The sequence below is a fragment of the Meleagris gallopavo genome, chromosome 29, assembly GCF_905368555.1.
Source record: "Meleagris gallopavo chromosome 29, MGAL_WU_HG_1.1, whole genome shotgun sequence".
In the NCBI taxonomy this organism is placed as follows: domain Eukaryota; kingdom Metazoa; phylum Chordata; class Aves; order Galliformes; family Phasianidae; genus Meleagris; species Meleagris gallopavo.
Window position 1 is genome coordinate 2,087,975 of NC_139432.1, and position 15,561 is coordinate 2,103,535.

Below are 15,561 nucleotides of genomic sequence, written 5' to 3' on the forward strand. Positions count from 1 at the left end.
TAAGTAGCAGACTGGGTGTGTGTGCAGTCCTTGGAACTGAGGAGTGCTTGTCTGTCAGCACTCTTTGCATGGCCAAGACTTATGATACTTTGGAGGTTCTTGTTTGATTATTACACTTAAATCCTCTCCAGTGCTAAATATTCTCCACTTATACCCAGTAGTCTTTAATTCATGTTGAATTTGGGTAGAATTAACATAGCTATTCCAATGCAAATGTTGGGAACATCATGATGATTTATTATTTTGATGCAGTATAACAACAGATACCTAAACCAGAGGGGCATACAGTTCAGGTAGCCAAGAGGGAGTGCTGCCTGCAAGTGCTCCCAGTTTCTCTTTGGTGTCTCCAATGACTCAGTAGAAATCCAGAGCTCCACAGGCGAAGGGTGAAAGCAAGGGCATAGGAATGCTTCATACCTGACTGTGCATAAGAGTTATAATTACATTACTAAAACAAAGAAATGCTTATTTCTCTTCTCCATGGTCCATGCTGATCTGTTAAGCATTAGGAGTTCAGTATACAGCTTTTCAGCTGGATGTGGATTATCCTTGTTTGCTTACAATAGGATTTTACCCAATCCTGTAAATTATTAGATGTTTCTGCTCTCAGACAAAGTAACAGACTTCTTCATTTCCCCAAGAACACAATTGCAGTGATCTATTCTTTAAAGGCTGCCTAAATAGCAAGATATTGGACACGCAGCACCAGAATTACACAGTTCAGCCCTCGAATTCTCTGGCTTCTAAACAAGCTGAGACATTTTGCTTCAAGATGGAGAGCTGAGCTACCAGCGTGAAACAAAGTATTAAAGATCTGCTGTGTGATTTTCATTTTTGTTTTTAACTTAGTGTAGAAAACCAGTGAGCTGGTTGGGGGAATAGTGACAAAGTCTTTCCCAGAGTGATTAAGTGACTGTATTTCAGTAATTTGGCTGTTCTGATCCCATTGTAGCACTGGTAGTAAAATGTCAGAATAAATGCAGCATTAGTTGAATCCCATAGGGAAGGGTCAGATCAAAGCACAGAATATTCAATTGTTTTCAGAGTTGCTTGGTTTCATTAGTGAAACTAATTACATCAAAATGTGGGTTTGCTCTTCGCTCAGTCTGTTGTAATGCTGATTTCCTGGGTGGGGAGATTGATTTGTTAGATCTTGTCTGCTTCTGCAGCGTTGAGTTGAGGCTGTGATTCCTCCTGATGCTCAGTTCTTCTCTTTGCAGGCATTTGATTTAACAGAACAGAGATATGTAGCTGTGAAAATACACCAGTTAAATAAAAACTGGAGGGATGAGAAGAAAGAAAACTATCACAAGTAAGCAAGGCTGTAAAACAGACACGTCTCCAAGTTGTGTTTAGTTCTTCACTGTCTGTGAATAGGCAGCTATTTTTTTCCTTTGTTTTGCCATATTTCCAAAGCCACTCTGTCCCAACATCTACTTGTAAAATTTACATTCTTGTTAGAAATGTCTTCAGTATGTGCACACACCCCCAGTTTTGTATAAGCACGAGGCTTTAAAGCACCAGTAGTGCTGTGGAAAGAAAGCACTGAAGTGGCTTCTCTTCAAAATGTGTAAGATCTTGCAGAAAAAAAGAGTGCTCATATCCATCTTCCAGGCACACGCCTGCATGGTGAAAGACTACTTTTTGTTTCCTAGAATACTTGAGCTTTCCACAGGTGATAGGAATAACTTGTCACAGTCTAGAGGAGGGCTGCAAGAAGCCTGTTAAGCATTGGTAACACTTGCTTCCTAATGCCATGGATTAGATGAGTGCTGCAGAATCACAGCCAAACTTTTTCACAGAACTTCAAAGACAAAACTGTGATCTTGCTTCCTCAAGTGTCAGTGGCATAAGCTAAGCTGGAGTTGGAGCTTGGACTGTTGAGCATCCTGGAACTTTTCTAGAACTTGCTGATTTTTGCATTCAGCTATCTTGGATCCCATAGCGATTTATTATGAGATAATTCTGTTTTGGCGAGCAGTACCATTAATCAGGATGAAGTTATTTTGTAGTGCTGCCAGCATTTGGGAATCTGATACACTTGGATTCTGCGGTTCTCAAAAAAACTATTCTGAGCAGCTCCTCGTTTGCTTGCCTTTTCTTAAGCTGTGTGATGTGCATGGGTTTGTGATTGAACTTGGACTGCCGAGCGGTGTGTCTGGGTGCTCTTTCTGCAGAACTTAGAATTGTGTCACTTGCATGACTAATGCTCACACTTTCCTATTTTCAGACATGCGTGTAGAGAGTACAGAATTCACAAAGAACTGGATCATCCTCGAATAGTTAAGCTATATGACTACTTTTCACTGGATACTGACTCGTAAGTTGCGTTGCTGTGTGCTTTGACTCAGTTTGACCCATCCACTACAAAGTTTTTGATCTCTCAGAATCTTACAGCAGAGTCCAGAGTATATCCAGGCCTTGTAGACAGTGCTGCAGAGATGTCTGTCTGAGGCAGTTCCAGCATGCACAGATTTTCTAGAGATGCTTTCTCGCATGCCCTGTTATGTCAGATGTGATGCTCTGCTAGTAAATCTTGCTTTTTGTTGACCTGGGCACAGGCCCCAGCCAGAACTGCTTTCCATTTCTGCTCTGGTGCTAAATGGAACGTAGCTGACCTTTGTACTATTGAGCGTTGACGATTGTGCTCTTGGTGCCCTAATTTTGGGAAGAGATTAATTGGCTGGAGGACTCTTAATGTATTGATCGAATAGATGAGACTTGCAGACAGACAACAACAAAGTGGTCTGGTTTCTATCAGATGCTTTAATTACAACTGCTACTGTTTTGCCTTCAGGTTTTGTACAGTGTTAGAATACTGTGAGGGAAACGATCTGGACTTCTACCTGAAGCAGCACAAGTTAATGTCGGAGAAAGAGGCGCGATCCATTATCATGCAGATTGTGAATGCTTTAAAATACTTAAATGAAATCAAACCTCCCATCATACACTATGACCTTAAACCAGGTATGCTGTGCTGGTAGCTGACGTGCTTAAGGATGCTAACTGAAAGTAATGGGTTATAAGGATGCTAACTGAAAGTAATGGGTTATAAGTGAAGCGGGGGTGTTGATTTTGGTCAGACAGCAAAAAGGAGACAGTCCTGCCTGGGAAAATAAACTTGCAGTAAGAAAAAGCTATAATGCATAGAACATTCTGTGAAAAGGGTATTGTCTCCAGAATTGCAACATAAACAAGGAAGTAACATTCCAGAAAGAGTAGCCTCCTTATTCAAAATGAGCTCTTGAACCACCAAGTGTCTGTGTTTGGTTTCTCAATGTCCTGCTTGTGTTCTGCTGTTAAGAGCTTCTGTTATTGCTTCATAAAGGTTCCCGTAATTACTAGTGTGTTTTATGTTCCCATTCTTCTGGCTTATTCTTTCTGTAATCATCTGCCTGAAATCTTGGGGGCAGAAGCTGGGAAGCATTCAGGTTTTTGGTTGGTTTGGTTTTTATTACGTGGCAGCTCACAAAGCAGAGGACATGCACATTCCAGTCCTCCTTTGCATTCATTAGCATCTACCAAGCAGAAGGTCCTTTGAAAGATGTTTTTGCAGGGCTCTATTTAGCACTGGATAGAGTAGTGAAGGCAGAAATGGAAGTGCTCTCTTTGGGGATGTTGGCTACGTTGCTTTTTCCTAGTCCAGTAAAATTCAACCACCTCTTCAGACAGTTGTCTCTGGTTTGCCTTCCTTTACTGGTGGCACCTCGTCGGTGTTGTGTAACTCTGTGATGTGGTTTATTGCATCAGCAAGAGGAATCTGTACAGGAGGTGGTGCTGTTGCACTATTCTAGTGACCATATTCCTTCCCCCAGCTGTTGGCTGTTCCTACTGTGTCTGAACATGCAGCAGAGCTCTGCCTGCAGTTGTCTAAAGCTGTGATTCATCTGCTGCCACCACACACAATTCTGCTGTTTTATTGTATGCTTTGAGAAAAACAGTGATGATCTGAATTCTTGATCCTTGATGGATTTATGAAAGACTCTTGCTTAAGCAGTAATTGTCTTTTTGAGCTTAGAAAGCCACTGGGGAGCACTGCCAGGAAGGGAGAGAGTTTCTGGCTGTTGAGAGACTGGGGCAAGTCAGGACTTCTGGACAGAATGAGTCATAACTGTGTATGTTTGCTTCTTTGCTTAGTCTTTCTTTTTGACCTGCCCTTCCAGCAGGACCTTTGGGAGGGATCAAAACAGCACAGGCATCAAGCTGATGTGGAGAATAGGGCTCGTAATCCGAAGGCTCCAAGTAATGTTAGGCAACTGAACCATTTGAGGATGGATAAATCACATCTAGCAGTCAGTGGGAGCTGAGTTGTCTCTGAATTTAAAACACCTACCCCAGGCAGCTGCAGCTTGCTGTGCTTTGTAGGATGCTTGTTTTCTTGTAGAGGACCAGACTTCAATGCAATTTTATTCTTGCTTTTCCTTCTCAATGTATTTCTAAGAGACTGCTTCCTTCCTCTATTTAGGTAACATTCTTCTAGTCAATGGTACTGCATGTGGAGAGATAAAAATCACAGATTTTGGGCTTTCCAAAATCATGGATGATGACAGCTACAACTCTGTTGATGGCATGGAGCTGACATCGCAGGGGGCTGGTACTTACTGGTAAGCATCACCTGTGGGGCACTTGCAGCTTAAAGATCAAGAAGGGTTTACAGATCTCTTTGCATCTGTGTTAGCTCTGCATGTGCTGCCATTGTCAGCTTGAGATGGTAGAGGCTTGAGACCCTGGAAATGAGGGAAGGAGAATACTATGCAGGTACATCAGGGAGTAGGAAAGAGCATTCCACTGAAGAGAGGTGAAAATCCATAGAGTTAGCTCTTACAACTTACATACATCTCATAGTACTGTTTGTAGCCACGGCTTCACTTCCAAGTGCCATATAAAAGATATTTGCAGCAATACTTGACTCCCGGTGCCAGATGTCATCGCTGCAAGTGATGCAGCTGAGAGCAAGACCTGCATTAAGTACCACAGGATGTAATTATTAGATGTTACCCAAACTGCAGTGTGTCCCTGTGGGCAACATTTGTACACGTTGTAACGTTTGTTAAAGCCTTCCATATTGTGTGAACAAATGATTAGGCCTGTTCTTTACCAAAAGTAAAACTAGCGGTAGCTTGAGATAAGCTTTCTCTAACTATGAACTGCCAACTAGGCTTGAATTTCTAGAAATACATATTTTTGGCTGTGGATTTCTATTGTGAAATTGTTGGCCAAGCCCTTTTGACAACAAATACCAGTTTTGAAGATGAAAGAAAACTAGGTTATTTTATGTGCTTCTGTTGAAAGGAAACTGACTGTGCTGACTAACTCAGACCATCAGTGTCTGGAGAGTCCTTGGGACTGTGGTTTTCAAGAAAAGCAGTGGTATGGCAATGGTCATCTTAGATGCACGGGATCAAAACTGGGTTCTTTGAATCCCAAGCCAACATGTGATCACAGAAGATTATTTCTTCTTTTCTAAAGAAAATGGCTGTAAGTATTAGAAGATAATACTCATAACCTGTTGTTCATTCTTCTTAATCAGGTATTTGCCACCAGAATGTTTCGTGGTTGGGAAAGAACCTCCAAAGATTTCAAATAAAGTTGATGTCTGGTCAGTAGGGGTCATCTTCTATCAGTGTCTGTACGGCAGAAAGGTAAGAGAGCATGTAACTTCTTTCCAAGCAGTGACTCCCAAACCTTTGGGAGGCAGCTCTGGCTTCTGCTCCCTTCACCTTGCCAGACTAGAAGGTGCTTTTTGCCTTGTCTCCTTGCCACCAGTTCCAAGACAGAGCCCACGTTAATGGAGAGAGGATAATTTGTTAGGTTGTGTTTTGCTCTACGTGGCAATACTTTCAGAAGCAACATTCTTCAGAACATCTTTCCTGCTGGTCATATTTCCAGTGAGATGATAATGGGCAAGATGAGTGTGTCATTCAGGGCCAGGCACCTGACATTCTTGCTTTGGCATTGTTCTATCATTCTTTCGATGTTCTGATGTTTTTCTTTGAATGCAGAGTCTTTGTCAGGCCTGATATTGCTCAACAGCTGCAAGTGTTTTAAAATAAAATAGATACAAAGTCCTACTCTTTGTATCTATCTTTGTAATGTTTTTAGAATGCCTTTTGGAAGGGAAGAGTCTATTTCAGGAAGAGGTGATTTGTTCTGAGAAAAGACTATCTTTTTTTTTTTTTCTTATGACAGAACAAGTTGGTTGGGCAGGAAAAGGATTCCTTAAGCTTTCGTGTTTACAAGTCTTTGGTAACCAGGAATTGGGAAAGCCTGGGCTGATAGAAACACTGTGGTGTCAGTCAGACAAACAGTGGAACCAGCCAAGCAGGGGTTGAAGGAGGTGAATCTCCTGGCGGCTGAGATGGCTGAAGGTCCTCTCACATGTAACAAAGCTGACCTATGAGGTCTGCAAGCACATGGAGATCCTTCCTGCCTGAGCTGGAGACACCCCGGACATGTTCCAGCTTGGTGTCCCTTTAGTTCAGTTCAAAAACAGAGCAGTGTGTCAGATGTTCATCTGGCTGGAATCTGCAAGCACCTTCACAGTGTTCACGGGCTTCTTGCCTGGAAAAATGCTGATGTCAAGTGATGATTAACAGTAGCACTATGGGATTTTTTTTTAAGGCCTGTCATCTGTCTTTAACTGTTATTGTTTTGGGTTTTGTTTTTTTTTTTTTTGGTAGCCCTTTGGCCACAACCAGTCACAACAAGATATTCTCCAGGAGAACACGATTCTGAAAGCTACCGAGGTGCAGTTCCCTCCAAAGCCAGTAGTCACACCAGAAGCAAAGGTGAGTCCTCAGCAGTGTTCAGTCACATTGCATTGCCATTCAGCAACCAATTCCAGTGGTTCCTTTCTTTTGGCTTTCCTAAACTGGCAAGGAGTTTACGTTCAACTCTCATCTCCTGCAGAGTGATCTGTTGCATCGTTGTTGTCAGCCTCAGGGTTGAATGGAGTACAGCATGTCTCTCTACCTGTGCTTTCTCCTGCTAAAAGATGTGCTTCTGGCACAGCAGCTGGGCTGTCCGTGCAGTCACTGGGGAAGGAATTTCAGCGCTGGGTTGTCAGATTGGCCCAGCTCCCAAAGAGTTAGATCTATCAAAGAAAGCTTCCTGTTCCTGTCAGTCTACTAATTCTTGTTTTGCCTTGGGGGGTATCTGCAGGCATTTATCAGGCGTTGTTTGGCCTACCGAAAGGAGGATCGGATAGATGTCCAGCAGCTGGCCTGTGACCCGTACTTGCTGCCTCACATCCGCAAATCTGTATCCACAAGCAGCCCAGCTGGAGCTGCAATTGCATCAACCTCTGGATCATCCAATAACAGCTCTTCAAACTGACACAGAGTAATAGGCCAAAAACTGCTTGAGAAACCGGCAAAAAGACTTTCAGAAACGGCTTTGGAGTAGAGGAATCCGCAAGGGTCTTGAGAAACCTGTACCAGGTGCTTTTTTTCCTCTTGCTTTTTTCCATCCATAGAGCATGACAACATCTAATCTCATCAAGAAAACCTTCAGCATCTAGGCCAAGCCATGTGGATAGGAGGTGGCTTGAGGTTTGTCCAGCAAATGACCACAAAGTGTGGCTGCTCTGAACAAGGAGGGGAAACTCAAGAAAATATAACAAAAAAAAAAAAAAAAAGACGTGGTTCCACGTACTGTGAACTTCTGAACATGCAGCCTTGGGGAATCCAGGACGCCGTGTGTGCTTCATATGAAGAATGTGGACTTTGGAAAAAGACTGGTCGAGTCCAGTGTTGATATTTAAACATTGTTCTTTTTCTTTTAATAAAGTTTAGGTAACATCTCCTGAAAAGCTCGAAGCACCAAGGTTCAGCTGGGGATGGTATATGACTCTTTGCCCTTTGGAGGGGAAAAAAGTTGATCCTGCCTGTTCATGGCACTAGCGTTAGTGTTTTACCCCTAATTAATTTCAGTTTTTTAAAAATAACAATTTTTTGGAAGAAAACAGTTTTCTGGTCTCAAAGTGAAACCCGTATTAACAAGTTCATGGCGCTCTGCAGATGGTGCAGCTTTCTGCTCCCTTGGGGTGGCCTCTAACAAATAATTCACCTTCTCAGGAGGGCGGTGAAGCTCATAGGCAGGCCTGCCTGGATCTCCTGTGCTCAGAGTGGATTACAGTTCAGACTGCCACCAGGTTTTCAGCTGCTGCTTCATCGCCCTCTCAACGGTTGCACCTTTTTAATTTATTTGAAGTGCTGTTCTTTTTGAAAACACCCCCTGACGTGCTCATAATCTGCTCTCTGCTCTTGTGAGCATGATATCTGTTGACTGCTGAGGAGGCAGGCAGCGAACAGGAAGGAATTGGAGCTCAGCTCAGTTGATCACAGGTGTAATCTGTGCTCGCTCAGTACTGTATGTATCTCATTCACGTTACAGAGATCCAAAGCTGAAGAAAGAAGGCTTGTCTTGTTCTTCTCACTTAGGTGACTTGGCAGGAAAGCTTCCTCTCTCCCTTAGCATTTGCCTTTTAAAACTTGCTGACTTTTCTAACTTGCTGCCATCGCTGCACCAGATTGCAAATGGAAGGCAAGGAGATAACGTTCTAGAAGGGAACAGATATCCTCATTATTTCTGTCGCCCTTCTGTAATCTGCCTGGAGGGGGCTTGCACCTCCAGCTGGAATCTGCCTGCTGGGAAACATCAGCCCGTTGTCCCCACCGTGCCCCCTTTCCCCCTGCATTGAAGGAGGACTGAAAACACCAAAAAGCTCAGCGCTTGAACATGTGGCAGCCAGCTTGGAGCGTTCCTAACATGTGGCAGCAGTCCCTGGCCAGGAAAATTTAAAGATGCAGTATTCAAGAACAAAGTTTTTCATGGGAGAGAGGCAGTGCCACTACTGCCAGCCAGGGCCTTGTTTAAGGAACAGGTGATCCTATGCACGGGGCTGTTGCATGGCACCTCTGGGTGCTCCTGCAGCTCCAGCAGTGTGGGCATGCAGTGCCTGCATGGTGTTCTTGTGGCAAGCAGTGCTGGCAGCCTTGCACTTTCTGAGGGAACTTGCACTTGCCTGCCTTAGTGGAAATCACCCTCTGGTAACATGTGTTATTTGTTCAGAAAAAAAGTGAGTAATTAAGCAAATTGATCTGGGAAGCACGGAACCATGCTTTGATTTTTATTGCAGCTGTGTGAAGGTGGTCTCCAAACTGTTGTATTTGAAACAAAAGAAATATTGCATCTTTAAATACTCGGCCATCATTTTGTGGCCCTTTTATCCTTGCTGGTCTGTTCCAGAAATAGCTATTCAGCCAGCAGTGATTCCACTTATCTGTAGGGCAAAATCAAGGTTGATGCTTCGTCCTGTTTGCTGCAATGGCTGATCTGGTGCCTGTCCACATAGGGGAGAATTCTAAAAGGGTTTTTTATATCCCAGCCCTGTTGTTTCTTGGCCATACAGTGTGTGCTATCTCTGTGGGTGTGAGTAGTTTTGTGTCAGATGCATTTATTCCTGCTGTGTGACACCCATTCAGGGACCTGGGGACAGCGTTAGCCTTTTCTGGGGCTGAAAGCAGTGAAGAACCCTGGTAGAATTCTAGCTGCAGCACCTTGTTAGTACGGGTTTCACTTCCAATAACAGACCCTATTGCCACACTGTTCATTTACTTAAAGAGAAGTGTATGAAGAATTTGTAACTTAAACCAGGCCAGACTGTTTTGGCTCTACCCAACAGATGAGACATGGATATTAAAATAAGTTTTAAGAAACTGATTTGCTTGGCTCTCACTCTTTTGCTCTTTGTAGTGTTGGCACGAGGTGTTTGCAGGATGAGGATGGTGGAGGTGGTGCTCAGCAGCTCAGACCAGTGGGATCCCTGCATCAGAAGAGGGAGTTGTTGAAAATCACTGAGTCTTATTTACCTACTGACCCATCAAACTCTGGAAGATGGAGGAAGAAATCAGCGTGGAGTTTGGCCCTCGTTTCTGCTGGAGTAGCAGCTGCCTTCGGAAGCTGATTATGCTTGGGCCACAAAGAAATGTTTCTTTTTGTGTCTGTTAATGAAAATGTGTGCACCTCCTGCTCTGCCCCGGCTGTGCTGAAAGCTGATGGCCTGGAATAACAGCAACAAGAAGTCCAGCTCCTTTCGTTTAATCCAGCCAAGTCTCAACAGCTTTTAAACTATAAAATAGAAAAGGGGAGGGGGGGGGGGTGGAGGAGAAAGGCAACAAAACCTTGGCAGCTGAAGGCACTGTGTCCACTTGTAGGTGGATGAAGCACTGCAGGGCCCAATTTGCAGCCCAGATCCGCACTGCATGGCAAGGAGTTGCCAGGCAGGGAGCAGTCAGCTGTGCTGCAGGATGGGTGAGGATTCCTCTGCTCCCAGCAGCCCTGACGTCACCCTCCTCACATTCGGGGTCAGAGAGAGCTTTCAGCAAAGCTCAGATGAAACCAAACACCGGCAGCAGCGCGGCTCCCTCTGTGCTGCTGCAATTGATTATTTTTTTTGGTCCCGAGCACCAGTTGGGGCGATGCAACGCAGATTTGGACAGCAGGAGCCGGCGGCTGCCTTTCAGCAGCAGTGGCATGATGCAGGGGGTGGTCAGGTACACAGCATGTGCATGGCATGGCTGCAGCTGGGACACGTGCAGATCTCAGCGCAGACAGGAGTGAGGCTTCCCCAGGGGCTGCCTTGCTGGATGCTTCGCCTCCTACGTTAGCAATTAGGCGTCATGCTATGAAACGAGCTTCCCTCTGCCAACTAGGCCAGTCCTGCTTTATTTTGTGACCTGGCAAACCCTCAACACGAGGTTTGCTACCGCCGCCTGCGTCTCCCTGGGGTTTGCTGTTGGAAGAAGTGGTTTTCTGGGTGCTGAAGCAGCCGTGCCTTGAACCCGGCACAACCTGGAAGGGAAGGTTTTGCAGCACACGAAAGCGGGGCTCCCACCCAGCACAGAGGCAACTTTCCTGCTGCACACGGATGCCTCTTTGCACCGAGACCCCGCGGTGCACACGGAGCATCTGCGCACTCCTGCAGCGACTGCCCTGGGTTGGGCTGGGGGCAGGAGGCCAAGCAAACGCCGCGCTGCACGCCCAGGGCCAGGCGGCTTGGCCACAAGGACCCGATTGTCTGCCAGGCGGGGGGGCAGAAGCTGGGGCTGAGAAAAGCTCTCATTTCATGCGTTAACTGTGTGGGGGGCGTGAAGGACGGGAAAAGCGGCTGGCGTGTGCTGTCTGGTGAGGAGCTGCCAGAATTGAGCTCCCTGTGCAGCTCTACGGCTCCCAGGCCTGGATTGTGCCATGGGATCGCTTTGCTGCAGCCTTTCTTCTCCTTTTCCAGTTGCTCCTAATTGCCAAATGTCAGCTTGCTTCCACAGCTGGGTCAGTGCTGCGTGGTGCTGAGGTGGGCTGGTAAAGCCTGAAGTGAAAGGTTTAGCAGAGCTCATTATCCTCTCCCAATGGCCAGGGCTGGCCTGGACTGGGACTGGATCCACAAACGTAACGGTGTGGTGTGGAGCAGGACAGGGGCTCAGCCTTGTGAGCAGTGGTGCTGGGTTTGTGCAGTGCTTGGCTCTGGTTTACGTTCACAGGAAGCACAACGCGGTGCTCAGCTCAGCCCTGTCCTCGCTTGACCGAAGCTGCCTGCAGCCCAGGAGCTGTAAGCATGCATTGGCTGGGGGACAGGACGGTGATTTGGTCATGTCCTCCTTCTTGGCCTGCCTTAGCTTTGCATTGAGACCATAGCTACAGCACTACATTGTTCAGCATTGCCTCATCCCAGCTCCTGCTAACCTGAAAATCTGCACCCAAACCGGAGCGGTGGACACCAAAACCATCCATGAGAAAGGGGGCTGAGGGAGAGGGCTGTGCCTGGCAAATGAGCTGGAAATAAAGGATCCAGGGCTGCCCATGTGGCCCTGAACCTATGATGCTCCATCTGGGAAGGCCATGGGGAGGGGTGGGAGCACTGCTCCCCACTCCCATCACTGCTCTCCCAGCGCACCACGCAGGATGTGCCGTCCTCTGCCACCCTCCAGGTGCCTTCCCTCTGGGCCTCACACCAGGCACTGCTAACTCTTGACTGAGTCATGAGCGAGGAGAAAGTGTTTTTCTCTAAAAGTCAGATTTCTGGTAAACGGCTGGAACTCCTCGCAGCCCCTGTCCGGGTGCCCCGGGAGAAAGAAGCAGCAGCACTGGCTTTGGGGCAGCGCTTTTCCCCAGGCAGCCCCAGCCTCTTCTCGCCCCCGCGGCGGAAGGGCAGGGATTTCAGTGCTGGCCCTCCCAGGGCTGGAGCGCCCTGAAATTCTTCGTGGCAGCTCTGAGCGAGCACATCTGGTTTTAATAAATAATTTGCAGCTTGAACTTGCCTGACACTTAAGGGCCGTTCTTGGCCAGCATCCCTCCTCACGCAGCTGGGTGCTGAGCAGAGCCAGGCTGACAGCGCTCTTGGACGTGGCTGGTGGCCAAAGTCCCCGACGTGGCCGAGCCCTGGCACCCAGCATGGCCACAACCCCTGCATTCATCTTTGGAAGGTGCAAACCGGAGCTGTGGGGCTGATCCCCTGCCCAGCCCCCAGCAGGGACACATGCCAAAGCCCCCACCCATAGTGGCAGAGCCCTCAGCATGTCTCAGGCCTGCAAAGGAGCACAGGATTTTGCAGCACTTCCATGGCCGGCCCTGCTCTTTCCCACTCCCCATCCCTACCCTGGCATCCAGCCCTCAGAGCATGGTGCCAGCGCAGGAGGATGTGAGAACTCCCGGGATGAAGGCTCCGCTGGGCAGCGCCGCCATAGTCATCATACCCAGCACCGCTTCACCCTCATTTATTTTGCATCTCCCCACAGCCAGGATGGAGCAGGAGCAGCCAAGCACCCCCACTCCAGAGCCTCCACTCTTCCTGCAGGATGGGAGCGACGTGGTCTTCCCTTCCCTTCCCTTCCCTTCCCTTCCCTTCCCTTCCCTTCCCTTCCCTTCCCTTCCCTTCCCTTCCCTTCCCTTCCCTTCCCTTCCCCAGCGCGGGGGAGAGAGGAGCCAGCAGACGCCGAGACAGCCTCTTCCCTCAGCAGTGACCTCAGTGCAGCGCGTGCCAGGTGGGTGTTGATTTTGGCCCGACGTGGAGGAGGAGGAGGAGGAGGTTGAGGCAGTGCTGAGGTGGGCGCAGGGCAGCGCAGTCCCCCATCATGCAGCCACAATGGCCGATGGTGCCCTGGGAGCAGCAGGAGCAGCACTGGGGGTCGTCCTGCTCTCTGGGTGCAGCTGGAGCCCTGTGCTGGAGGAGGGCATACAGCATTATGAGGGTATCCCAAGGAGGGCTGCGGAGATGCGAAGGGCTGAGGGTCAGCAGGGTGAGGGGGTAGGGAAAGGGTCTGCCCCATAGGGCATTGAGCTGCTGGGCTTCAGATGTGCCCCATTTTGGAGCCAAATTCACAGGCTTGCAGACCTCTCTGGCCCTGAGCACCCCCGCTTCAGATCTGGGCTCTCTTTAATCCTTCAGCCTCCTTCAGACCGGCTCATTGCTTTATCTGAAGTGGTTTCTTGAAGCCATCACATCCCCTTTCATTAACAAAACCACTCCTGAGGAGCCCTTCTGTACCCTGGGAGTGCGGGGTGGCCACGAGGGTTGGTGTCCCATCCCAAATTGCTGGGTAAGAGCTCATCCCACGGCTCGCTGGGGACATCTTCCTCCCAGCTGTGGGGCACCACACAGCCCTAGGTCTGCCCGTGCTCACAGCCAGCCAGCCTCCATCCAAAGGTGTCCTCACAGCACAGTCTGAGCCCAGGAAATATTTCTCAAACCTTTCTGCACGCTCATTTTCACTCGAGCACTGTGTCCCATCACACCCCCTCTGCTGCGACCACCTCAAAAAACAGTGTTTATTTCGTTTTCCCCACCGGCAGATAGGCTGGGATGCTCCATCCGCAGCCTGGAATCTCCCACTGCTGACTCAGCTGGGACGAACCCGCGGCTCCCGGCTCTCACTCGGTGCAAAAAGCTTTCCCCAGAGCTGTCCCCGCATGCGGCCGCAGCAGCTCGTTGGGGCCGGCGGGGTCAGACAGCTTGGAAGTGCCCCAGGGGGAGGGAAAAAGGCATTTCCTCCAGGTCTGCTCCGACGAGTAGCAATTCAACCGGTACTAAACCGGATTAGGAGGAGAGTAAGCGAGGAGCTGTTGGCCTGAACCGGGGGTGTTCATTAGTAGGAAGTGCTAATTATCTTCTAACAGCACACAGCATGCTGCAAGAGATGGATTGAAAGGGACCGGGAGGCGGTGATGCTCTGCACGATCCAAGGCCGTCTGGCTGGGCTGCGCCCCTCCTGCTGGTGGGATTCACCTCCTGGCAAAGAGCTGCTGGGTCTGCCGTCTGGGGGGACCCAACTGCGGGGCTCAGAGCTCCACTGATGGCACCTCGGGTGGTCACACCACCCCACCCCAAGGCTTTGGGACCGGACCAACCCTGCCCCTGTGTGGATCCGTTCCTCTCCCCGGGCTGTTGTGAGCAGCTCCCGCAGCAGAGCAGAGCTGCTTCAATTAAAAACTAATCCGCCGCTCCAACAACCCAACAGCCCAGATGCTGATGCGCTTAATTGCTCTCCCCTCACCCCCCAAGGGTTTGCATCCCCAAAGCCCACCCTGGCCCCGCTCTGCAGGTCCTTCCTGCTTTGCTGGGAAACAACGGATTCCTTTATTTTTGCAAGAGCTGCCAAACCAAACGTGGCAGCCCAGCAGCATCCCTCGCACTGCACCATTTCAGGGCTTCATCCTGCAACCAGAGCCACACTCGTCGTCTTCCCTGGACTTAATATGAGGCTACACCTCCTCGGGGTGCCGCGGCACAGCATCTCCTGCTTGGTCGAGCAGCTCCCCGTGGTTATTGCTGCTGGTGTTTAATGATTTTAACCCCAAATGCCTGAACAAGCTCTGAGCACGGCTCAGATAGAAACACGCAGCCCTAAAAAGCAGGGAAATACGCCGATTTCCAGCGTTTTCCGCACGAAGCCATCCATGCAGGAGCCCTGGGGCGCCCAGGGAGAGCACTGGCGATGGGAGAACCGGACCTAAAAGCAAAGCTGGGCTTCCCAACGGCAACGCATCCTGCCCGGCACATTGCGTGGCTTCTGGGGGTTGTGCAGCACCGGATGGAAGGAGATGTTTCATATATATATATATATATATATATATATAGGTTTAAAAAATAGCTCGAAGTTGTTCAGAAATCACCCAGCCCGTGGATGGGGGGGGGATCGGTGCCAGCTCGGATGTCAGCACCGCTGTCGGGCAGAGCAGCGCGGAGCGGAGCGCATCGGGGGGGGGGGGAGGGCAGAGCAGCCCCCACCGCGCAGACCCCAACCCCCCCCACCCTTTTTCGAGCTCTCCGGGCCCACGACGAGGGCAGCGCGGCTGCCGCTGACGCAGTGTCTGAGGCCGTCCCTGGCTCTCCGCACACCCTTCGAGTTTATTTTTTTAACTTTTTTTTTTTTTTTCTTTTTCTTTTCTTTCCTCCTTCTTTTCACCGTCCCACCCCCTCCTCCTCCTCCTTCTCCTCCTCTTCCCCCTCCTCTTCCCCCATCTCCCTCCCGCCCCTCCGCCATCCCCCCCCCACCCCCTCCCTTC

General features: G+C 49.0%; 1 protein-coding gene across 11 annotated transcripts in view; it reads left to right on the forward strand.

Moving 5' to 3' along the window:
* Positions 1-9,719, forward strand: part of TLK2 (tousled like kinase 2) — a 43,829-nt gene extending 34,110 nt beyond the window's left edge. For 10 of the 11 annotated variants that reach the window (XM_085211332.1, XM_085211335.1, XM_085211333.1 and 7 more), the window contains 7 exons: positions 1,221-1,312; positions 2,231-2,320; positions 2,798-2,967; positions 4,466-4,604; positions 5,531-5,642; positions 6,681-6,788; positions 7,162-9,719. In XM_085211332.1, coding sequence (XP_085067458.1) covers positions 1,221-1,312; positions 2,231-2,320; positions 2,798-2,967; positions 4,466-4,604; positions 5,531-5,642; positions 6,681-6,788; positions 7,162-7,335 — 885 coding nt within the window. In that variant the 3' untranslated portion in view covers positions 7,336-9,719. The remainder of the gene's footprint in view (positions 1-1,220; positions 1,313-2,230; positions 2,321-2,797; positions 2,968-4,465; positions 4,605-5,530; positions 5,643-6,680; positions 6,789-7,161) is intronic. The other variant, XM_085211338.1, reaches the window with a different exon arrangement.
* Positions 9,720-15,561: the final 5,842 nt, after the last annotated feature.